The sequence below is a fragment of the Apteryx mantelli genome, unplaced genomic scaffold, assembly GCF_036417845.1.
Source record: "Apteryx mantelli isolate bAptMan1 unplaced genomic scaffold, bAptMan1.hap1 HAP1_SCAFFOLD_20, whole genome shotgun sequence".
Lineage (NCBI taxonomy): Eukaryota > Metazoa > Chordata > Aves > Apterygiformes > Apterygidae > Apteryx > Apteryx mantelli.
The window spans coordinates 7,859,923-7,884,713 of NW_027118553.1; the positions used below are offsets into that span (position 1 = coordinate 7,859,923).

The 24,791-nt window shown below is 51.6% G+C and overlaps 1 protein-coding gene across 1 annotated transcript; it reads left to right on the forward strand.

Annotated features, from left to right (window-relative positions):
* Window positions 1-9,798: 9,798 nt before the first annotated feature.
* Window positions 9,799-10,698, forward strand: LOC136995951 (olfactory receptor 14A16-like; the record flags this gene model as incomplete). Its single annotated transcript, XM_067316947.1, has 1 exon — window positions 9,799-10,698. A coding segment is annotated over exon 1 (900 nt), but the record flags the coding sequence as incomplete, so codon positions are not given.
* Window positions 10,699-24,791: the final 14,093 nt, after the last annotated feature.

Genomic DNA, 24,791 nt, shown 5'->3' on the forward strand with positions numbered 1-24,791 from the left:
GGAAGGAAGTCTTAAAGCCCTTACCCTTGGTGGAGAGCCACAGGAGCGCTAGGAACAAGGAACTGCAGTGGAGGCTGATGGTCTTGATCCAGCAGTTCTCCATCTCTCTTACCCCTTGCCCTTGGATTGCCTCTCCAGTCGGGGAGGGGGGGATGGTCTTCCCATCTCGTCACCCAAACTCCTCTCCAGTGTGTGCCGTCTCCTCTGCCTATCAGTGAGGGGCCCCAACATGGCCGTGCTGCCTCCTGTCCCCCATCCTTGCCATGGAGTGGCTCTGAAGAGCAGTGGTGGGGAGCACGTGACCAATGCTCAGCAGCTCCTGGGCCTTGCAGGGAAGTGATGGCACCGCCACGGCACTGGGGAGACCTGCCTGTGATGTGAACACCCCACTGTGACCTCAGCTCGTGTCATCTGGGGGCTCAGTAGGTCACCGCCATGGAGGTGGCACAGCCAGGGAGCGAGCTGAGGGATTTCCCCTCATGTTCTGGAAAGCAGACACCTCCTGTCACCCCAGTTATTTACCAAATCTTGCTGAGAAATCCTACAGGAAGATCTCCAGATGGTGCCAAAGGCTGTGAGATATGAAAAAGGGAGCCCTAAAGAGGACACATCTGTGCCCCTGCACTGAGAGGTCTCTGCATTGGGCAGACCTGTGTGGGAATCTAGGACTTCCAGGTTGGCTTGGGATTTGGCATTTTTCAAAGACAGGATCAAAGTCATGTGGGATGAAACAGCACAAAGTGTGGCCACAGGCTGAGATGCTTTGGTGAGCCTCAAAACTGATTTCTTCTGTGGGACACTCTTTTTGTAGAAGCACGGTGTAGGACAATCTGGGAGAGGATGCAGCCTTCCTCCTTGAGGCACCAAAGCAGGCTCTTTGGTTTTCAAAGTCCTCAGCAAGGTTTCTCGGTCTGTGGTGCTTGAGATGATAGGCCAGAAAAGAGCCAATGTGCCCTTAACACACATCATCCTGAGAGCTTTATCTGGGACCCTGGTCCCTGCCATGCTACATAGCCATGGTTACTGTAGTGCACAAACATAGTGCCACCAATTATTAAGAATGAAAATGTATTTGGCAAAGGTAAAAAATGTGTGAAGTTTTGGAAACGAGGATATTTTGTCAGTTATTGCATTGAGTTATTTTTTGAGAAGATTTCAACTTAGGACTAGAATCTCCTTTTGGGGCTTGATTCATTTGACCACATAGTGAGGGTATTGCTGCCCAAGATGTCCTGGGGTAGCTGTGTTCCCATGTGGTGCTGGAAGTTCTGGAGGTGGCTCCTGCGGGACGTTAGCTTGTCATTAGGAAATGTATCTGAAAACAACTCAGTTGAGGGAACCTATTTCCCTCCTTTGACTAGAAAGGGAAGTCCAGAGAACTGGGTTATCCAGAGACATCTGCACTGATGGGGTCTGGCCTGGGGTGAGATCAGCCTCCTCCCTGTTGTCCCCTAAAATGAAGTGGCATTTCATTGACTGTGGAGGGAATGAAAAGGGAGTGTGGCTAGATATTTTAGGGACTCCTTTAAAAAGTCACGGTAACATAGGTGTGTTGATATTTGTACAAATTTGACCACCTGAAAATAGATGAAGCTGGTCACCCTGCTTTCCTCACCGACACTTCAGAGTTTGACATGTTCTGTGCAAAGAGAGAGGAGTGGCACGGAGAGCCCTGGGCAGGGGGTGGTTTTCTGAGTGCTGGGCTCTGTGTGAGACACAAAGATATCTTTTTTAATGGTGCAGGCCTGATTATAACAGAAATGTTTAGAAATGACTTTAAGACTGAAACTAGAAGGGAATTAAGAAAAAAGATTTAAAGCAAAGAAATGTTTTGTTAGATTTTCCAGCTTTTAAAATTTTGTGTTCTTCTTGTTATTCTTGATTTGTTCTGTTTCAGTACACTAGTCTTTTGGGGCGATTATGCATTATCTTTTTGTCTGAAAAGGAAAGTGATTTTCGGAACTGGGGTGGGATGCAGTCACAGGGTCATGGATGGCTTGTGCCATTGCAGGTGCCCTGGTCCCCTCTACCCAACCTCCCTCTGCAGCTCGAAGGGGCTCTGGTCTCCTGCAGGTCCCCTGTGCGAGCTTCCAGGCCCAGGCAGGTGCCTCAGAGACACCGGAGCCTCTCCAAGTGCCACTGGGTGCTTGTGGTTGGACATGTGAGCTCTGCCTGGAAAGGTGAAGAGCCGTTTTCAACATTTCAAAAGTATGAGCACACTTTCATCCGCTCAAATGATTGGCTCATTTTACTGTCAGTGTTTTCCTATGATGAAATAGTGGGAATCTTCAGGAAGGGTATTAATCTTGGGAGAAGAAATATTGATCTGCCCTTGACCTTGTGTTTTCACTGCTCTGTCTATTACGCTGTGGATGCAATCTCAGTAATCTCTCTCATATTTCCACATGTCCTGATTAAATTGATCATTCCTGAAGTAAACCTTACATCAGATGATCTTGGCATATGCACTTTCCATAGTTTCCCAGTCTTCCTCCTCTCCTTACTCTTTATCGTTCAGATACCTCCCAACTCTCCAGTTGCTGCTTTAAGCTTCAGGGAGTCTATAGCTTGCCTCATCTTTCAGGAGTCTAACTGTCTCTTCAACCAGTTCCTTCACTGTGTGTCTATCCAGCCTTTCCTATCTATTTGTGAAGAACAGGTTAAGGAAGCTTATTCCTTGTAGCCTGTGGACCTCCCTGGAGGCAACTTGGACTTGAACATACAGTTGAGGAGTGTATTTTATTTCTTATGACACTGGATCAAGTTTATTTGTGTTTGATTGCAGTTAAGACAAATCCTTGTGTGCCTGTTTGCAGCTAGTTGTCTAAGGAAAGCAGGTGGGAAGTGGTGCACATGAGCTGTAACATTCACCTGCAGCCTTGAGTGGCAAAAGGTCAGATTTGAACAAGAGTGATCGAAGTCCCCAGTGGCTGATGAGAGAAGTGTCAGGGCTGGGGAGGTGGGGAGGAATATTTTCCATGGATGTCTGACCTCCAGGATGGTGCTTTTCCTCCATGTCCAGACTTTATTAGGAGACACTCTGGATCAATATCAGTTGGAGAAGGTGGATATCACTCTAGTTTGTAGGCTAAAAAAAAAGGAAACTTTAAAAGCAGAAATCCTTTTTTTTTTTTTTTGATGCTCATTGAAGTCTTCCTCTTGTAAATACACTGCTGAAACCTCTCCAATTAGCCACAGCACAAGAAGTGAAGAGCTGAAGAAAATTATGGAAACAGGCATGGCTCCTTAGGGGTTTTTCAATTTTTCAGACCCCTCGGGTGTCTTTGGTGCTGAGTCCATGACCCTCAGATGCTGAGAGGAGACTGAAGAAACCTCTCAAGAAGTTTACATCAGATGCAAATCCCCAAGTTTCTTGGAGTGTTAATGGGTCCCACTGAGGGCCATAACCAACCAAAGCTCCCTGGTGGCTGATTAGAGCCGAAAGTTGGAGGCCCTGATTGCAAGTAGGCAGAGGCAATGTGCAGGTGGCTGTGATGCCAAGTCAACCTTGCTGTGTGTTATCAAGCAGAATGGCCAAGACCCACAGCTAGCCCCTGTGTGGGGGGGACCTTTCCCTCACGTGTTGCTCAGGGCTCTTCCTGGGGGCAGTGTCAGGGTGGGGGGGAGCACAATGCCAAGTTCAGGACAATGATACAGCACCTCCTGGGCTCCATGGAGGTGAGGAGGCAGCAAGGCCACATGGCTGTAAGGAAACATCATCTTCCCTTAGGCCTCAGTGGCAGAGACACTAGCCATAGCAAAGGGGACAAAGACCTCAGCTCTGTTGGGAGCTTTCAGCCTTGGCATTGCCCTCTGTCATCTCCACCACAGGCTGTCCTATGCTGTCCCAAAGCTGCACCTGTTTCCCTGCAGCCTCTAGACACCCAAGCTGCTTCCCCACCTTGCTCTCACTGCAGGATCTCCCCACCTTTGCTGACATCCTGCTGGCCTTGCTGGCTGCTCCTTGAAACAAAAGGCAAGGGGCTGATCACAGAGACCCTCTGGGTGTCCTCTTGCACCACAGCACTACCCTATGAGCAACATTCTTGTTACCTGAAGTGCAGTGTGAACCTCTCAAGATGCACTTTGTGCCTCTTTCCCCTTCTCATGCTGCTTCCCACTACCAAGAAAAGCTCCATCACCTCTGAACCCACCCTGTCACAGGCAGTCACTGGTGACTACTGTATTGGCCTTAGCCTCCACTTCAGCAGGCTAAAGCAGCCCAGGTCCCTCAGCCTCTCCATACAGGCCATGTGCTTCAGACCCCCAACCCCATCTTGCCAGACCTCCTCTGCACCCTCTCCAGTTGCTCCACCTTCCTTCAGCACTGGGTGTACCACACTGGGACAGACTGTTCCAGACATGTGGCCACACGAGTGCTGAGTGGAGGGGGATAAGAACTGCCCTTGCCTGGGTGGCCATGCCCTTCCTAACGCAGTCCTGTATGTAGCTGGCCTCATTTGCAGTGAGCACTCATCACTGGCTCATATGGCACCCTTCGTAATGTCCAGGGCCTTCTTCTTGGGGTCACTGCTCTGCCGGTCAGGACTCTGCCTGTCCTGATGCACATGTTGTTCTGCCCTGCTGAAGAGCTTTTCAAAAAGGACAGGATGTGGGGTAGACCGCTGCATACCTCACCTTTCCCTGGCTTCCTGGTCAAGCATGACCCATTCATGAAACACGTCTGAGCTCCATCATCCAGCCATCTTTTTGCCCATCTGGATGTCTACTGGACATCCACTACTCTCTTCTCCTCCACAAGTACAGGCCTTTTATCACAGAAGGCAATCAGGTGGGTCAGGAATGATTTACCTTCAATAACTCCATGCTGACTGTTCCCAGGCACCTTCTTTATGTGTCCAGAAAGGTGATCGGAGAGGACTGGCTCCATGACACACTCCTCAGCAACATGAGGCTGAACGGCCTGCATCTCCCTGCTTTGTCCTTGTGGCCTTTTTTGCAGATGAGCACAACATATTCCCTTTTCTGCTCATTGGGACCTAATCTCCACAACCTTTCAAAGATGACAGAGAGCAGCCTTGCTGTCAGAGCAGCCAGCTCTTGCCATGTCCATGGATGCCAGCCATCCAGTCCCAGAGACTTCTATGGGTTCATTTCTAGAGACATGGGCACTGCGGGTTGGTTTGCTCCTCAGGAGTCCTGACTCTAGGCACAACAGCTCAGGAGACCTTGTGGATGAAGGTGGAAGCTAGGAAGGACTTGACTTCCCCAGACCCAGCTACATCTGCTTTTGCTAGAATCCCTGCCCCATTCAGCTGTGAGCCCACATTTCCTTTTTTATTCTTTTACTGTCACTGAAGCAGTAGCAGCTCTTCTTCCTGTCCTTCACATCCCCTGCAAGTGTCTCTATGCCAGGGGAGCTTTGGCTTCCTTAACACCATCCCGACTTCGCTGGACAATATTTCTAAATTCCTCCTTTGCAGCCTCTGCCTTCTTCCCCTTTCCATATGCTGCCTGATTGCCCTGGAGCTCACGTGGGAGTTCCCTGTTTAGCCAAGCTGGGCTCCAGAGATGTCTACTGATTTTGCAGACTGTTATGGAGCATTCTTGTGCTTGACAGGTGCAGTCCTTAATGACCTACGGGCTTTCCTGAGCTCCTCTGCCCTTCAGAGCTGCCTGCCTTGGTCCATGCCATGGAAGAGCTCCATACATGCAAGCTACCCCTTCACACATAGGGCATGCCCCTCCTCATCTTGCCTGGTGGTCTCTCCTGAAGAACTTGCACCCTGCCATTGAAGGACCCCAGTCATGCGAGTGATCCCACCACATCTCAGTTATTCCAACCATGTGGCACTCCTGTGACAGGCTGCATATGTTTGCATTTATTTTGTCTTCAGCATCTCAGCTGAGGTGCCGACTGAAGATTTGTCACAGGGAAACATGTTACGAAGGACCTCATATATGCAAAGGCTTTCATTGCAAGTGATGATGTGCTGGCATGGATAGCATGTGAAGTGGTGTAATGGTGAAAGGAGGTTCCCACTAAGAGAGCAAAGCCTGCAGTGCCCAAGGCCAGGGAGAAACAGAGCTGGGACTTGCAGGAATGCCAGGAGAAGGGCTGGCTGTCTGATCTGACTCTGCAGCACCTTGGGGTCTGTGCCAGAAGTGAGCTGATCTCCAGGAAGGATAAGGTGCCAGTGAAGAAGTCCCTGGGCCTGGGCAGCCTGTGATCCAGCAACCCTGAGGACATCATTAGCACAGTCCCTGTTCATATCATCTGCGGGGGTGAGAAGTGGTTCAGAGGGCGGAGAGCAAGAAGGGTTTGAGAGTGCGGAGACTAGAGTGGAGACCTTGGTGTGATGTGCCTCCCATTTATGCAGCACACATGGATGTAGACGGGATGGACTTTGCCTAAGGCAGTGGCAGGATTCAGTTGTTTGGGCACAGGCAGGAAATCCAAGTTGCCCTGCAGCACTTGCACAGTGCCACTGCGAAGGGCGATTGTTTTCCTGTAGGTTCCATGCTGTATCTGCTAGAGACATGTGGTTTTGCTGGACTCCCCAGGCATCTGAAATGGCCCTGCCAGCCTAATTTATGCCATTAAATCAAGTGGCTGTGCTGAATTACATTAGCTCTTTCTAACATTGGGATCTTCATATGTCTCAGCTTTCGCGTGAGTGGAACACTACTTGTAGTAGGCACCTAGTGTCCTTTCAGATGGCCAAGGAAATTCCCCACCTGGGCCTCACCTGATGCTCCAGAAGGATTCGGGTCTCACGCTTGCTCCATCAGAACAAGCAGACACTGACACATTGCTGGGACCACTGCTGTCTCTTCAAATGTCCCCAGGTGTTTGCATGTGAGCAACTGACTCCCACCCTCCATCTCCAGTGATGATAACCAGAGCTTAGACAAGGAGCTTGCATGTGGACATCTGTGTTGTGCACACTTCAGCCTGGGTAAGGGGAATCCCACCTCCTGTGTGTCTGTGGAGTTCATGAGAGTTAGCTGAATCCCACTGCATGCCAGGGGCTTCTAAATGGGCATGAGATGCCCAAACTGACCCATCTGAATCAGTATCCAAACCATGGGAAAATGAGATTCCTTCTTGGCCCTTTCTAGGTGTCCTGCCTGAGATGTGTGAGTATGGATTTCCAAAGTGGGACGTTTCTACCTCTCGTAGATAACCCTGCTCTGATGAAACAAGTGACAATGCTGTAATTGGTCTCTCTGAGTTATTTAGAGAGGGAGCAATGGTGATTATTTTGGTTTACCACAGTGAACATTTCCCAGGAGGATAGAGCGCACGGGACAGAAAAATTCATGCCTTCAGCTGGGCCACTGTTGCCGAGCGGGGCCAGGCTCATGGGATGGAGGGAGCTCATGGCAACCTGACAGCACTGCCCAGAGACAGCTGTGTGCAGGAACAGCTCCTCTGCAAAGAGCAGCAGGGCTCTGGGCACTGCCTGCTACTGCTGCCAGGAGACGAGAGAAGGCAGAGAGAAGTGAAAGGCAGTGTGGAGTGGGAGGACGGCTGACAGTGCTTTGTGGGAGAAATCTTCACAGCCCTTGTCACGGTAAATCTCTGGCTGCAGGGCAATGCTCCTGAGGTTCCTGGAGGAGTCTGCTAAACCCAAAACCTGCCATCCCACATTTGTTTTTTAAGGATGTCTCTCCCAGTTTTTCCTTTGCAGAGGAGAAAGAGGAGCATCAGAGCAGGGATCTGCTTCCACACCATCACAGGGATAGGTCATCCTGCTCCTTTTTCTTAGGGACAGCTGCAGGGGTGTGAAGCTGGGGTGTGCACACTTCTCTGCATGGACTGTAATTCAGAGCAGTGTCCCTGTGCCCCGGGTGCTGTGTGCCCAGGGCAGTGACTCTTCCACCTGTGAGGGTCAGCACTCAGCCTGCCCAGGGAGCTCACCACAGCGCTGTGGGGAGAAGCTCTGGGCGGGAGGAGAGACCCCCATCAGGGCAGGTTCATTCTGCTGCTGAGAGGGTGTTGCATGAGTCAGGGCTGCCCCCATCTCCAGCTCACTCCGAGGACATTTCTGGAGGGGCCTTTTCAAAAGGAAGGTCAAAGCAGGGGATACCTGGAAGAGAAGGAGCTGTCATGAGTCTGTGCTTTCAGTTCTTTTCTGTTTGGGTGGAGTGAAATGGGATTGGATCTGTCAGGTTTAGACAGGGGATGGAGGCTCCAAAACAGTGACACTGAGAGAGGAACAGTTCTGGGAGGGACTCAGCAAATGCCTTCATCCACCCCTCAGCCTAAGGACAGAGCCAGCATCACCTTTCCAGACTCAGAAAGGTTTCCCTCACCTGCTCCATAGCACCTGCAAACACGGAGGTGACCATTGGCAGTTCCCAGCCCCTGGGAGGTTTCTGCAAGGCAGAGCTGAGCACCCAGCGGGTGGGATGGGGTGTGGGAGCACTGAGAGAGGAGAGACGTGGGGACAGAGAAACAGGTCCCCACAGGGACGGCTCCAGGCAGCAGAGTCATGGTCAGAGTGTGAGAAAAATCTATCAGCTCCAACGCCTCCTCTCCTCTCCTCTCCCAGCCAGCACAGCCCTCTGGTCTCAAGGCTGTGGGGTCCAGGGCAGGAGTCATTTCCTCAGCAGCCGGACATGCAGGAGAGGAGACACTCCTGAGTGCACCTCTCTCCCTCCCTGTCCCTGCCTCCCTCAGCACAAATATCATGGTATTGCTCCATGTTTCCCACCTGTCCATGCTGCCTTTGTCCTCCCCCTTGGGCTCTCTGGGCAGGGGGGGTTTCTGATGCAGTTCAGACACTGACCCTGCGGGTCTTGCCATGTAGACGTGTCCTTGACAATGAGGTGCCCAAGTGCGCTTCTAACCTGTGGGGCTCTGGGCAATGAAGTGTGGGGGTCTGGGAATGAGCCAACTCTCTCATCAGGACACCCCATCCTTAGAATATTCTGTCATTTCCCTGGGGTGTCTGGCTGGGCTGCAAGCTGCCCTCCACAAGGACACAGATCTCCCATTGCAGCTGTGTGTTATCTCGGTGCCCCAGGGTGAAGCCACCTAGAAACTGAGGCCACGCTGAGACATGCTGCTGGGTGGCTGGATGTGGGCAGCTGGAAGGAGCCTGATGTGTTGCTGGCTAGAAGGGGAGGGCTGAGACCTGCCTCACATCCCCTCAGAAAGAGTGCTGATGGGCACTTTGCAAGTGCATTCCTCTGCTCTCTGCAGAATCATTTCTTTTTCGGGTATCATGAGTGCAACAGTCCTCCACCTCCGTGGTGCGAGCAGGGCAGCTGGGAACAAGGCAGCTGGACAGGCCAGCTCTGCTCCCTCTGCACTAAAGCCAGAGTGAATCCTTTTGCCTCTCCAGAATCACAGCTGCTCTCTCTGAGTGCAGCAGCAATGCTGAGGGTTTCTACCTCCAGGAATCGTCGTCAGGTGTGACAGGGTCAGCTAAAGAAAACAAAAACCCCCTTAAAACTATTCATGAATCCACATTATGTGGAACTGGGAGTGAAGATACTGAAAATCCCTTAACGATTATGGGTGGATGAAATCTGACTGGAACTGGGAATATAACAGTGTAGTCACCCCTGTTCCCATGTCCGCAGTGCTGTAGGTCAGGGCTGACTCCTCTGGAGCCCACGGGCAGAGGCCTCTGCTCCTCATGTCAAACTCAGCCAGCACAAAACAGAGGTCAAGCCATGGAGTCATTGACACTGCTGCTGAGATGGGGAGAAGTAACGTGTGTGTGTTTGGGGGAGGCTATGAGAAATTTTTGCTCAGAGAATTCTGCCCTAACTTGTCAATGTCTCTTCTTCCTTGGACAGTTCCCCTGTGTTCGAAAGGAGCAGATGTCCAACAGCAGCTCCCTCAACGAGTTCCTCCTCCTGGCATTAGGGGACACGTGGGAGCTGCAGCTCTTGCACTTCTTGCTCTTCCTGGGCATCTACCTGGCTGCCCTCCTGGGCAACGGCCTCATCATCACAGCCATAGCCTGTGACCACCACCTCCACACCCCCATGTACTTCTTCCTCCTCAACCTCTCCGTCCTTGACCTCGGTGCCATCTCCACCACTGTCCCCAAATCCATGGCCAATTCTCTGTGGGACACCAGGGCCATTTCCTACTTGGGATGTGTTGTCCAGCTCTTTCTCATTCTCTTTTTCTTTTTGGCTGAGTATTCTCTTCTCACAGTCATGGCCTACGACCGCTACATTGCCATCTGCAAGCCCCTGCACTACGAGACCCTCATGGACATCAGAGCTTGTGTCAAAATGGTAGCGGCTGCCTGGGCCAGTGGTTTTCTCAATGCTGTGCTGCACACTGCTAAAACATTTTCAGTACCACTCTGCCAAGGCAATGTCGTAGACCAATTCTTCTGTGACATTCCTGGGATCGTCAAGCTCTCCTGCTCATTCTCCTACCTCAGGGTGGTTTGGGCACTTATGATTAGTGTTTGTTTAGGTTTTGGGTGTTTCATTTTCATTGTGCTGTCCTATGTGCAGATCTTCACTGCTGTGCTGAGGATCCCCTCTGAGCAGGGCAGGCACAAAGCCTTTTCCATGTGCCTGCCTCACCTGGTCGTGGTCTCCCTGTTTCTCAGCACTGTCCTGTTTGCCCACCTGAAGCCCCCCTCCCTCTCCTCCCCAGCTCTGGATCGGGTGCTGGCTTTTCTGTACACAGTGGTGCCTCCAGCAGTGAACCCCCTCATCTACAGCATGAGGAACAAGGAGCTCAAAGACGCACTGAGGAAACTGGTTCAGTAGGTACAATGTCAGCACCAATAACTCTCCCATGTGCATCTGCTCCTCATTCCCAGGGTATTTGACAACATAGCTGTGTGTTGCTCATGTCTGTCTTTCTTACTTACTTTTCTGTTACATTCTCCTAACAGAAATAAATATTTTGCTTTGTGCCACTTGTCCTCAGGAATCTCTCCTTTGAATCTGATCGAGAGACTGTGTTGAAGCAGGAAGCCAGGCTTTTGCCTTCATCAGCAGAGATGGGAGAACCTCTGAGCCCGCTAGTCTGAGCTCCTTGGATGCGTTCAGTGCAATGAGGAGAGTTTCCCTTTGCAGTGTCTCTTTTGGTGCTGACACCAAGGGAGCTCAGGGGCACAGAGTCAGGCTCTGACGAGTACAGGCGTGACCTAGACCATGGGTCCCATGTGCCTTAAGAGAGCTCAGCTGCTGTGGCCACAGTTAGGGTATGATCTCACACCCCTCTCCTGTGAGGGTGGCAGCCGGCTGTCACCATGGGCTGGTCCCTTCCCTCCACAGCATTCCAACACTCAAAGCAGAGTGAGAGTGGAAAAGAGAAGAGTCTCGAAGCAGCTTGTGGGGACAGACCCTCTGTTCCTCAGGACTGTTCCTCCACTGCCACAGCAGGCGTTTCCTCCCTGCAGCCTTCACTTGGGGGCTGCAGCTTTCTTGGAGACTTGTCAACCAACAGCAGCAGGACTTTCTCTTTTCAGGGCTTTTCTCCTCATTTCCACACTGCCCTGCCTTGCTCTGATGTGTGTGTATGGCCTCAGTGCTCTTATAACGTGCTGGTGGTAGGTTTGTGCTTCCTTGTGCATTCCTGTGAGCTCAGGCAGGACCAGGCATTGGGTGCATTTAGGCCAGACCTGGTCTGCACAAGAACATTGCTATAATAAAAGGGGATCCCCTCCATCATGTGCCTGAAGTCTGGCCTTTCTTCAGAAGCTGCAGTCAAAAATATGCCCAAAGAAATTGCACCATAAAAGGGCCTGCTGCTCTGCTTGTGACCTCCATGGGATGCAGGGGACAAGTTCAGAGTCTCCGTGTGATGTGTTAGGGACTGAGGGCTGGATCCAGGGTTCGTCTGTTGGTGACCAGTGCCAGTGGAGCTGGGGAATGGTCTCTGAATTTCCTGCCTAAGGCTGTCCCACAGGTGACAGTGCTGATGAGAGACGTCCATCCTTGTGGAGGGGAATCTGAGCCCCCAGGAGAGCTCAGGGGATCTCCAGGGACAGCGTGTGCCTGGTGTGGGCAGTGAGTGGAGCCTGACAAAGTGAGGGACGGTCCACGGTGGAGTGACCAGAAAGTAGAGCACTAAATCCAGGCACGCATGGGGAAACGAGGGCTCTGCAGTCTCAGGAAAGGCAGTGGGGACCCAGGAGGCGCAGGGAAGGGGCACTGGAGAGTGATTGCTGCACCCTCAGGGAAGAATCACAGGCTGGAGCCTTGCCTGAGTTATGCTGTGGACATGCCTGTGCCTGGCCCTGCCCCTCTCACGTCCAGACCTGTCCCTGTCCCCATCCTGCTGACCTGACTCCCATCTCTACCTCAAACCTGCCTCCCCACTACAGTCAAGAAAGCCTTAGAAAGGGATGCTGGGACCCGATCAGCACCCAGAGGGGGTTTTAGGTGCAAAAGATGACCATATATCCACAGCAACGCTTGCCTGACAGCCAATGTAAAGGAGTAAGGAGAGCTTCAGATCTGGACCCCTACTCAGCTAACACTGCACGCAGAGTCTTAGCTGGATGAAAGAGTGAGGGCAGCCACTCGGGTCAGGTTTTACGATGCACAGTGAGGAGAGGCAGCTCCAGCTCCCTCGAGGACTGCGCTGGAGCCTTTCAGGAGCAGGCTGAGGTGGGTCTGGCACTGCCAGGGTGGGTGGGGAGAGGGCAGCTCCCCTCTGCCATGTTGGGGCTGGGGCAGAGACTCGGCCTGGGCACAGCTTTTCCCTGGGGAGCTCCCTGAGGAGCCGCTCCATGTGATCCTCCACCTCTGCCCTAGCAGCAGCACCAGCACTCAGGGTGCCAGGCAGGAAGTGCACAAGGGTGGAAGGGGGACAGGCTGCACAGGGGGAACACTGAGACCTTGTCTGTGCATGCAGGGATGGAGTGAGGAAAGCAAGAACTCAGGTGTAGCTGGAACCAGAGACCTTGCACATGAAAAGGGCTGGGGCATTAAATGTCTTCTTTGCCTCAGCAGTTATGGGGGTGTTAGCAGACAGCCATGGTCTGGGATCTGCTGGGGTGTGGTGCAGAAGAGAGGCCGTGCAAGGCTGGCCTTTTCTCCTGTGTCCAGATACGGAGACCTTCAGGTGGACAGAGCTGGTCATGGAGCACCCCACAGCTGGGGTGAGCAGGCAGTGCTGGAAAGGGGTGATGTGAGGGGCTGGTGTGGGACGATGGCCCTGTGGCAGCTTCCCCAGTGTGTCCATGCAACACAGGCAACAACCTGGGTTCTTCTCTTCTGCACCCTCCATGTCCTGGTGCCTTTCCCAGGAGACCTGCATTTGCCCTGCAAGCACATGGCCATGTGCTCCCACACTGCCGTTCACACCGAGTAGCTGAATGGCAGCATTTTTCCTCTCCCACAGACGGGTGTGCCTGTGCCAGGCTCAGGTATTTGGTGCACATCTCCCAGGAGAAGGTAGCAGGTGGGGGAGGCTGCAAGAGATTTTGAGGATCCAAAGCAGTGGGTTCTGGAGTTGGGGGGATTATCTGCACCTAAGGAGGACCTCAGTGAGGCCATCATTTATAAATACCATCTGACGAGCGAGTAAAGAGTTAACAGGACTGAAGAAGTTTGCCAGCTGATATGTGCAAGGCTGTGGAATAGAAGAGTTAACAGGATTAAAGAAGTCTGCCACCTGATAAGGCTGTGGAATCGAAACTGCACGGACCCCCAGGGAGGGAGGAAGCTATACGGCAGTGTTGCGGTCTTGCCTCCCTAGCAGGGTCCTCCCAAGCAGACAAACAAACAGTCCTGTGATTGTGAAACTCGCAGAGGTCAGCAAAAGCAGTGTTTGCCCAGAGTCCCAGCTGTATAAAGAGAGACTTGGCAGCTGTGAGAGTTTGAGCAGGGATGGGAATGTGACCAGACCATCCTCTCCAGATGGACCGTGAGTATCCCCCCCCACCCCCTTTTCCTGGGATGCTGGGTTAAGGTAACTCCTCAAGGTTGAGAATCCTCTCAGTAGGAGAGTGAACAAGCTAGCTTTCGAGTCGGGATAAGCAGTGCTTCCAATTAATAACGCAGTAATCGACGGTTTGGGGTTATCCTTTCTAAATTAGTAATCACATTATTTTAATGGATGTTACTAATCCAAGAGCTTGCGTGAGAAAATAAACATATTTTTTTATTATGTTACTGTCTCATTCGTTACTATCGAACCTTCATAGCGTGACAGCGCTGTCCTATGTGCAGATCTTCAAAGCTGTGCTGAGGATCCCCTCTGAGCAGGGCCGACACAAAGCCTTTTCCATGTGCCTACCTCACCTGGCTGTGGTCTCCCTGTGTGTCAGCACTGCTGTGTTTGCCTACCTGAAGCCCCCCTCCCTCTCCTCCCCAGCTCTGGATCTGGTGGTGGCTGTTCTGTACTCGGTGGTGCCTCCAGCAGTGAACCCTCTCATCTACAGCATGAGGAACAAGGAGCTGAAAGATGCCCTGAGGAAAGTGATGTCATGGACATTTTTCAGCAGTGGTAACATTGCCTTTGCTCTCCACAAATGACTCCCGTTGTGTCCTGTACCAGGACTGAGCTTTGTTTGTTCGCTTTATTTTCATTATTATTGCTGTTGTCATTATCATTTGTTATCATGTTGCTACAGAATTGCCTGGATACATTTCACTTTTCCTGAGAATGCTCGTTCTCACCAGGTGCCCATATAAAATTGCATCCAACACTGGGTCAGAGCTGACTCCCTCACAGTATATCTGTAATAAAGCAGGTTCTTCCTGGTGCAGTGCCTGAAGTCTGGGCTCTTCCTCCGAAGCTGCTGCCCCTCACACCCTGTCCCTAGCACATGTCCTTGAGAGACAATCTCCCCAACCTCAAATCCTGGTCCTTACCCCAGAAGTCACCCCCAGACAAGGCTCCATGCCCAGTTGGAGGACTGGGCGTCCAGCTGTGAGCCCTGGAGGATGAGTCCTCTCCTGGGTCCTCTGCAGGGCTGGCAGGGAGCATGCAGAGGAGGCCCTGAGGCTCTCTACTGGGCCTGTAGACCATCTTCCTCCCATAGTGGCCCTCAAGCAGGGTCTGTCAGAACAAAGATCCAGCCCAGCTTGTTGCATGAACAGAGAGGAGAAGCTGCCCCAGGAAACTCCTCACACGCCCAGCCCCTCACACCAGCCATTTCCAGCGCTGGCCATTCTCCATGGTGCTGGTGAGGGGTGATCTTTGCTTGTGACCAACTCCGTCTGCCCGCTGGGCTCTGCACCTGTATGGGGGGGATGTCCAGCCCTGCCTGGCTTCTCTTTGGGCCCAGGTCCCAGGAGACCCCAGAGCATGGCCTTCTGCTAACTCCTGGGTGGGGGACAGGATGAGTGCTGATGCCGGGGACTGGTGGGAGGCTGCTAGGCAGGAGGGTCATGGGGGCCAGGGCACCAAGGGGTGTCATGGGGACCATGCTGTGAGGATGTTTCCCCACCCCTGAAGGCAGCCTATCCTGGCTGCGTGGGGCCACATGCAGGACTGCAGGGCTGGGCCAGCGCAGCAATGGGATGCAGACAGGAGTCACGACACTCCGGAAGCTCCCACACTGCTGGAATCCCAGAAATGTGACCAGACCCCAGCGAGATCAGACTTTCCACTGTTGTGGCTCCAGGGAGCCCAAGGGGCATCCTGGGTGGGAGGTGGAGGGTGGAGAGTGCAGCCACAGTGCTCCCAGCAGTCCCTCTGCAGCCAGGGCTGCTCCTGATGCTTGTGGAGAGGACTCACTGTTATTATTGGGGCTGGGGGTCTCTTGGGGGCTGCAGCCACTGGCATCACCTGCCAGGACTCCCAGACCCAGGACAGATGGTCAGTGCCCTGCACCACAGCTCACAGTGTCTCCTGTCCTGTGTCATCATCCTCTCTCAGGAGCACTGCTGGGTGTGTCACTCCCTGCCAGGGTGTGGAGAGGAGTTGCTGGAGGTCTTCTTTTCTCACGCCTGCTAATCATGGCTCTGCCCTGGTGTTGGCCCACAGGCTCTGCCCTGGGTCATTTTAAGTCTCCATACGCTTTCCCCTGAGACCATGTAGGGACCCACAGTGCATAGTTCTGCTTAGAGCTGGCCACCATGGCCCACCTGCATGGTCCCAGGAGATCGCAGCAAGGCTGTGCTTGGAGGTGAGGCTGTGATTGTCCTTGGTCAACATACATGGGATGGTGTGGCTAGGGGCCAAGGGAAGGAAAGGACAAGAGACAACAAGGAGAAGATGCAGGAAGGGAAATTTCAAATGAGTTGAAGGAAAAAAAAATAGTCACCATGATTGTTGAGCAGCAGTGGGACAGGGACCAGGAGATCTTTAAAAACTCTCTTGGAGAAAGCACTTACCAACCTGATCTAACTGTAAAGTTAGCCCTGCCCAGAGGAGATCATGCTCCCGGAGATCTCCAGCAGTCCCTTCCAACCCAAATCCTCTAGGAGGAAGGGGCTGGAAAGTGGAGTCCTGGGCAAGGGACACTGTTGTGGGGTTGAGGCCTTGCTGCCATTTGTACTGCCTGGTCAAGCCTGTCCTCGGAGTCACACAGTGAGTGAGTTCATCCTCCAAAGGAGTCTCTGCTCCATGGGCAACAGGAGTCAAACCAGTGCAGGGAGAGTGAAGAAAAGTTCTCAGGAACATGCCAAGCATTCAGCCCCTTCGACTGCTGAGGTGTCCCCAGACTGGTGCTTTGCCTCCTGGGTCTGAAGGGTTAAGAAATCTTTAGAGCCAGAGCAGATGGGTGTCCGACCTCCTGGGCTCATGGGTTGCAGGGCATCAGCAGGGCTGTACCAGCTGCAGGGAGGGAATCAGTGCCCAGGGCATGAGCAGATCCCCCTCTGCCCTCCCCTCTCTCTTCACACCCCAGAACAGAGATTGTGTTTCCCATGTTGGCCCTCCCTGACGGGCGGTATTCCCATCCAGAGGGGATGCAGGCTTCACATTGGGGAAATGCAGGAGAGCCCAGTCTCATCTAGAGGAGCAGGGTCCCACCACACCTACTGGGTGGCCAGGGTTGCAGGCTGCAGACCCCACTCTGTTCCCCACACACCTCCTGCGTGGGGCTGGAGGGTGCCCAGCAACAAGGCAGGCATGCCTGGGGGGTTCTGATGCCATTGGGGTGGTGTCCTTTGGACCAGCCTCTGTCTGTAAGGGACTCAGGAGCTTCTCCGCCTCCATGTTAGTGGCAAAGTTAGTGTCCCAGGTTGTTCTCTCTGGGGAGCTGATGCTTTAATTCTCTGGAGACGGGGAAAAGGAAAGCTTTTTGTCCATGGGACTTATACTACGTTGTCAACCTGCTGCTACCTTCTCCTTCTCTATCATCCTAGAAGTCCTTTGGCAGGGGCATTTGGGGGTTTCTGACCCTCCACTGGACCCTGCTGTGAGCAGCAGGATGCACTACAGGCCTCCTGTGGTCCCTTCAGCCTGAATTATCCTAAAAGCCCATGACCTCAGGTCCCATTTCAAGCACAGAGGAAATGTCTCTGGGACAGGAGTCATTTGTGCTTTATGTAAAAATTCAGAATAAGGCAGGTGAACACTTCCTCCTCCTTCCTTGTTGACTGTAAGAGCAGCCTGGGAGGCACTGCGTCAGGCATAGCTACATTACCCTGAAAATTCTTTGCATCCACCTTTAACCACATTCAAGTCCATTGCCTGGATCCTCTCAGTGGTGAGGGAAGAAATGCAGGTTTTTTTGCGGTGTGAGTTCTCTACCTCTGTAGTTGCACCTCTCGGTAGATGGTGCCATGTTGCCCTTTCTTTCTTGCCTGAAGCTCAGCCTGGATGGGGATGTGAATGTGGAGGTTGTCTGTTACTGCAGGGACCATGAGATGGTGGAGAGGTAGGAGGAATAACAGAATCACTGCCCTGGACTGCAGCAGAGAGGATTTCATCTTGTTCAGGATCTGCTTGTCAGGATCCCACAGGTGACTGCCCTGGAGGGCAGAGGAGCCATGGAGCTCTCTTGGATCTTCATAGACAATGTCCTCAAAGCACAGGAACACCCTAGTCTGCAGGAAAGTCCCTCAGGGCCTGACCTGAGGCTGGCGTGGATGAGCAGGGTCATTGAGATTTAGGACTTGAAAAGGCAGAAGGAAGTGCACAGAGGGTTGGAAGGGCAATGGGCTACCCGGGAAGAAGACACAGCCATTGCGTGTGGTGGGAGAGATGGAGTTAGGCAAGCCAAAGCTCAGCTGCAGCTGGAGCTTGAACTAGGAAGAGATGAGGAGGACAACCAGGAGGGCTGCTGTAAGTACATAGGCAGGACAAGGCAGGCAGCCAAGGACAAGGTGGTTTCCCTGCTCAGTGGGGCAGGGGATGTAGTGACAAAGACAGGGGAAAGGCTGAGAAGCTCATTGCCTCTTTCACCTTTTCTTTTACTGGTATTCTATACTGCCAGGCCTCTCTGGCCCACGAATCCTTTGGCCGCATCTGCGTTAGCAAAGCCTCACCCATGGTAGAAGAAGATGCAGCTGAGGAGGAACTTTGCCCAGTGAGGACACACAAGTCCATGGGACCAGAAAGGAAGCACCCCAGGGTGCAGGGAGAGATGGCTGGAGTCATCGCAATGCTGCTGTTGATCATCTTTTAAAGGTCAGGGTAATCAGGGAGGTTCCTGATGACTGGGAAAAAGCAGACATTGCACTCATTTTCCAGAAGGGCAAGAGGGAGGATCTGGGCAATGACAGGCTGGTCAGCTTCATCTCAGTGCCTGGGAAGGGGATGGAGCAAATCCTCCTGGAAACCATCTCCAAGCATATGAAGGAGAAGGCCTGGGAGAGGCAGCATGGGTTGACCAAGGGGGAATGGAAACCATGCCTGACCAACCTGATTGCCCTCTGCCATCAGATGAATGGCTTTGTGCACAAGAGGAAAGCAGTCGATTTTGTGAAGCTTCCCTTTAGCAAGGCCTTTGACACAGTCCCCCAGAGTCTCCTTACAGGCAAACTGTTGATACCTGCCCTGGATCAGTGCACCATAAGGCAGGTGGAAGATTGTCTGGACCATCGGGCTGAAACACTGTGATCAGTGGTACAAGTTCCAAGTGGCAGCTGGTTACTAGCGGCATTCCTCAGTGATCAACATGTGGGGCAGCACTGTTTAACATCTTGATGAATGGCCTGCACAGTGGATGGAGCGCACTCTCAGCACCCTTGTGGACAATTCATGACTGTGGGGAGCCCCTGGGCAACCTCATCTAGTTCCCTCTGCATTGACCAGGGGGGCTGGGACGAGATGACATCCAGAGGTCTCCCCCACCCCAAGTGCTGTGATTCAGTGAACTATTTCCAGGAGAGTTCTGTAAAGAGAGAAGAGGCCGAAGAAGAAGAAAGGAGAGAGAGGCAGTAGAAGAGATCTGAAACATGTCCATTTAAATAAAGTAGTTCCTCAGAACAAAGTTTCTCCATGCAGAGTAAATGCCAGCAAATGTATTTTGATGAGTAATGTATCTCTCTCTATATATGTTAACACTCGCATAGACAGCCTAATTCCTGTAGTGCATGAACATGGTGCTGCTATTGCATAGGAAAGAAAAAAATATTTGGCAATGGTAAAAGCTGTGTGAAGTTTTGGAAATGCGGATTTTATTGTCTATTATTGCACTGAAGATGTTTTAGAGACTCCTTTAAAACATTGCTTTAACACGGGTATGTTGAGATTTCTGCAGATTTGGCCACCCAAAAATAGAGCATTTCCTTAAAGCTGGTCACCCTGCTTTCCTCACCAGTTGAGACAGCCCGACACCTCAGAGTGAGACATGCTCTGTGCAAAGAGTGAGGGATGGCACAGACAGCCATGGGCAGGGAGTGGTCTTCTGAGCACCGGGCTCTGTGTGAGACACAGAAATATGCTCTTTAGTGGTGTAGGCCTGATTATAACAGAAAAGTTTAGAAAAGGACATTAAAAATGAAACAAGAAAGGAATTAAGACAAAGACTGAAGGCAAAGAAATGCTTTGTTAAACTTTCCAGCTTTTCTTTTCTTTTTTCTTTTTTTTTTTCCTGTTCTCATTGTCTGTCTTGATTTGTTCTGTTTTAGTATACTAGTGTTCTGGGGAGATTATGCATCCCCTATGAAAAGGAAAGAGATTTTCAGAACTGGGGTGGGATGTAGTCACAGGATCATGGGTGGCTGGTGCCATTGCAGGTGCCCTGGTCCCCTCTGCCCAGCCTCCATATGCAGCTCCAAGGGGCTCCGGTCTCCCACAGGTCCCCTGTGTGAGCTGCCAGGCCCAGGCAGGTGCCTCAGAGACACCAAGGGCCTCTCCAAGTGCCACTGGGTGCTTGTGGTTGGACACGTGATCTCTGCCTGGAAAGGTGAAGAACTGTTTTCAACATTTCAAAAATATGAGCACACTTTCATCACCTCCAATGCTTGGCTAATTTTAATGTCAATGTTTTGCTATGATGAAAGAGTGGAAATCTCCAGGAAGGGTATTAATCTCAGGAGAAGAAATATCGATCTGCCCTGGACCTTGTGTTTCCACTGCTCTATCTATTAGGCTGTGGATGCAATCTCAGTAATCTCTCACATATTTCCACATGCCCTGATTAATCATTTCTAAAGGCATCTTTGCATCAGACTCTCTGGGCATATGCACTTTCCATAGTTTCCCAGTCTTCCTCCTCCCCTTGCTCTTTACCATTCAGGTACATCTCAACTCTCCAGTTGCTACTCTGAGCTGCTGGCAGTCTGAAGCTTGCCTTGTCCTTCAGTAATCTCCTTGTCTCTTTAGCCAGCTCCTTCGTTCTGTTTCTTGTCTATCCTTTCCTATCTATCTGTGAAAAACATTTCAAGGAAGGTTACGTCTTGTGGGCAGTGGAGCTCACTGGAGACTGCTTGGACTTGACATATAGTTGAGGAGTGTCTTTTATCTTTTATTCAACTGTTCCAAATTTTATTGTTGATTGTTTGCAATTAAGACAAAATTGTCTGTGTCTTTTTGCAGCTAGTTCTCAAAGGAAAGCAGGTGGGAATTGGTGCACATGAACTATAACTTCCAGCTACAGGCTTGAGTGGAAAAAGATTAGATTTGAACAAGAGTGATTTGAAGTCCCCAGTGGCTGATGAAGGCAATGATAGGGCTGTGGAGGTGGGGAGGAAGGTTGTCCATACATGTCTCCTATCAAAAATACTGCTTTTCCGACATGTCCCGACTTCATTAGGAGACACTGTGGGACATTATGCATTGGGGAATGTGGGTATGACTTATTCTGAAAAGTCAAGAGTAAAGAAAGCTTAAGAAGCAGACATCTTTCTCTTTCAGGTGCTCATTGAAATCTTCCTAATTTCAATACACTCCTGCAAACTTTCCAATTTGCCACACAAGAATTGACAAACTGAAAAAAATTATGGCAAGAGGCATGGCTCCTTAGGGTATTTTGCATTTTAATGACCCCTCGGCTGTATTTGGTGCTGGGCCCATGAACCTCAGATGCTGAGAAGGAGCTGAATCAACCTCTCAAGAAGTAAAGTCAGAAGAAAATCCCAAGTTTCCTGGAGAGTTAACAGGTCCCACTGAGGGCCATTACCAACAAAGGCTCCCCAGGGGCTGATTTGAGCAGAAAGTTGGAGGCCCTGATTGCAGATAGGCAAAGGCAATGTGCAGGTGGCTGTGATGCCAAGTCAGCCTTGATGTGTGTTATCAGGCAGAGTGACCAGGCACTGACAGCCAGCTCCTGGGAAGGGTGATCCTTTCCCTCACATGTTGCTCAGGGCTCTTCCTGGGGACAGTGTGTGGGTGGGGTGCACAATGCCGAGTGGAGGACCATTATATGGCACCTCTTGGGCTCCCAAGGGACAAGGAGGTGGCAAGGCCACAGTGCTTTATGGAAACAATGTCTTCTCATGGGCCTTGGTGGCAGAGACTCCAGCCATAGCCAAAAGGACAAAGGCCTATCTGTGTTGGGAGCTTTCAGCCTTGGCATTGCCCTTGGCCATCTCCACCACAGGCTGTCCTACACTTTCCCACACCTGTGCCTGTTTCCCTGCAGCCTGTACACACCCAAGCTGCTTCCCCACCTTGCTCTCACCCCGGGATCTCCCCACCTCTCCTGATGTCTTTCTGTCCTCACTTGCTTCTCCTTGAAACACCAAGCCAGGGGCTGATCACAGACTCCCTCTGGGTGACCTCTAGCACCACAGCACTACCCTTCAAGTGACATTTTCTTTTCCTAATGTCACAACTAAACCCCACAAGCTGCTCTTGGTGGCTTTTCCTCCTTCTCATGCTGGTTCCCACTACCAAGAGAAGTTCCATCATCTCTGAAACCCCCCTTCAAGCAGTCACAGGCTCCTACTCTACTGCCCTTTGCCTCCACTTCAGCAGCATAAAGAAGCCCAGGTCCCTCAACCTCTCCTCATGGGCACAGTTATTCCCGCCTAGGCAGAGGACTTGACACTTCTCTTGTAAAGCTTCATAAGGTATCTGTTGTGTGAATCACCCAAGTTTCTCAAGATCCTTCAGGACTGAAGCTCCTCTGTGTCAAAGCAAAACAAGACAAAAACAAACAAACAAACCAAAGCAGCACCAATGGGTTAAGGGTAGGCAGTGGTGGGCTGTAGGAGAAGGGATCAGGATGGTAAAAGAGACAAACTTCAAAGGGGAGCAAGAAAAAAGATAAAGGTAATTAGAAGTGAAGCAAAGGATTGATCATGGCTGTTTTGGGGATTCCTGCCAAGAAGCCCTGCATCTGAATAATTCTGTCTGGAGGAGGACAAGGAAGCTGGCCTGCTTCCACTGTCACAGGGCACCTGTGTGCTTTCCCTGACATCAGCAAAAGAAGATCGAGAGTAGGAAGACTCATGGACACCTTCAGGGTAGAAGGGACCTCAGGAGGTCTCTAGTCCAATCTGCTTGCTCACAGCAGGGTCAGCTGTGGGGTCAGAGCAGGTTGCTCTGGGCTTCATCCAGTCTGGTCTTGGAAACCTCAAAGGAGGAGACTGCACAGCCTCTCTGGACAACCACTTCCAATGCTTGATCATCCTCATAGTGGAAAAGCTTTTCCTTATGTCTCCTGCATGAACATCTCTTTTTCCAACTTATGCCCATTGTCTCTTGTCCTCCCACCATGCACCCTGGTGAAGAGCCATCTTCTTGATGACTTCCTCGTAGCCACTGGACAGCTGCTATGAGATCCCTCCAAAGCCATCTCTTCTCCAAGTTGAACCATTTCCTCACAGAACAAGTGCTTCAGCTCCCTGAATATTGTGAGGACCCTTGGCCAAATTTGTTCCCAGTTATCAACCTCTTTCTTGTTCTGGGAACCCAAACCTGGATGCAGTGTTCTAGATGTGGTCTAATGAATACTGACTAGAAGGTGATCATCATTTCCCTTGACCTCCTGGCTGTGCTCCTGGTCACACAGCCCACAATGCTTCTGGCCTTCTTTGCTGCCAGGGAACGCTGCTGGCTCATGGTTTGCCTCCTGTCCGCCAGCACCCTCAGGTCCTTTTCCACAGAGCTGTTCCCCAGGCAGTCAGGCCCCAGCCTGTAACACTGCGGGGTGTTGGTTTATCCCTGCTGCGAGACCCGGTATTTGGCCTTTTTGAATTTCTTGAGGTTCCTGACAGCCCTTTCCTCCTGCCTGTCTAGGTCCCTCTCAGTGGCAGCCCTCAAGCATATGACTGGGCCCTTCTGCAGTTTTGAGTCCTTCAACAAGTGTAATGAGTATTGCCTTTTCCATGTCACCAATAAAGTTGTTGAACAGGACAAGTTCCTGGAGACCCGTGGTGCTCCACTTCTCCCTGGCCTCCAAGAAGAGTACTACGCATTCACCACTGCCCTCTGAACCTGATCATCCAACAGGTTCTTTAACCATCTGGTTGTCCGCCCATCTAGGCGGTACATTTCCAAATTGTTTTCCACAAGAATATTGTGGGAGACAGTGTCAAACACCTTGCTCAAATCAAGTTGAAGGACATTTTCTGCTCTCCAACCGCAAATAGAGCTACTTAATCCTAGAAGGCAATCAGGTTGGTGAGGCACAATTTACCCTGGGTAAATCCACGCTGCCTCTTCCCTAGCACCTTCTTCTCTCTCATGTGCCCAGAAGTGAGTGGACTCACTCAATGACACATTCCTTAACAAAATTGAGGCTGAATGGCCTGCAGTTCCCTGGGTTGCCCTCTGGGCCTTTTCTGAAGATGGAAGCAACATTTGCCTTTTTGCAGTTATTGGGACCTCACTCCATCTCCATGACCTTTCAAAGATGACAGAGGACAGCCTTGCTATGTCAGCGGCCAGCTCTCTCAGTGTCCTTGCATGCAGCTGTTGCAATCCCACTGACTTGTAGGGGTTGAGTTCTTGCAAGTCCTCCCTCACTCAGTCCTCATCCCCTGATGGCTCTTTTTCTCCTCTGGAGCCCTGACTTGAGGCACAATAGCCCAGGAGACTGTGTTGGTGAAGAATGAAGCCAAGAAGAAGGCCCTGAGCTCCTCAGACCTATCTGCATCTGCCATTACTAGAGCCCCTGGCCCATTCAGCAGTGAGCCCAGGTGTTCCTTGCTTATTCTTTCTCTATTTCTCAGCTTGTGCATCTCCATCTGCTCCTCTCTGTGCCCCAGGCTGCAGGCACTTGTGTGTATTGGGGTTGCAGAGCCTCAGCTGTGGCACAGAGGACAGATTTCTGATGGTGAAACCTGCTAGCAAGGGCCAAGGACACTGTGTGTGCTATGGCCCCACTTCAGAGCAGAGCCATGCTGGCATAGATAGCAGGTGTCAATGTCATGGTGAAAGGAGGTTCCCACTAAGAGAGCAAAGCCTGCAGTGCCCAAGGCCAGGGAAAAACAGAGCTGGGCTGTGCAGAAATGGCAGGAGAGGGATTAGCTGCCTGAGCGGATTTGTAGCACCTTGGGGCCTCTGACAGAGGTGAATCGATCTTCAGGAAGGACAAGGTGCT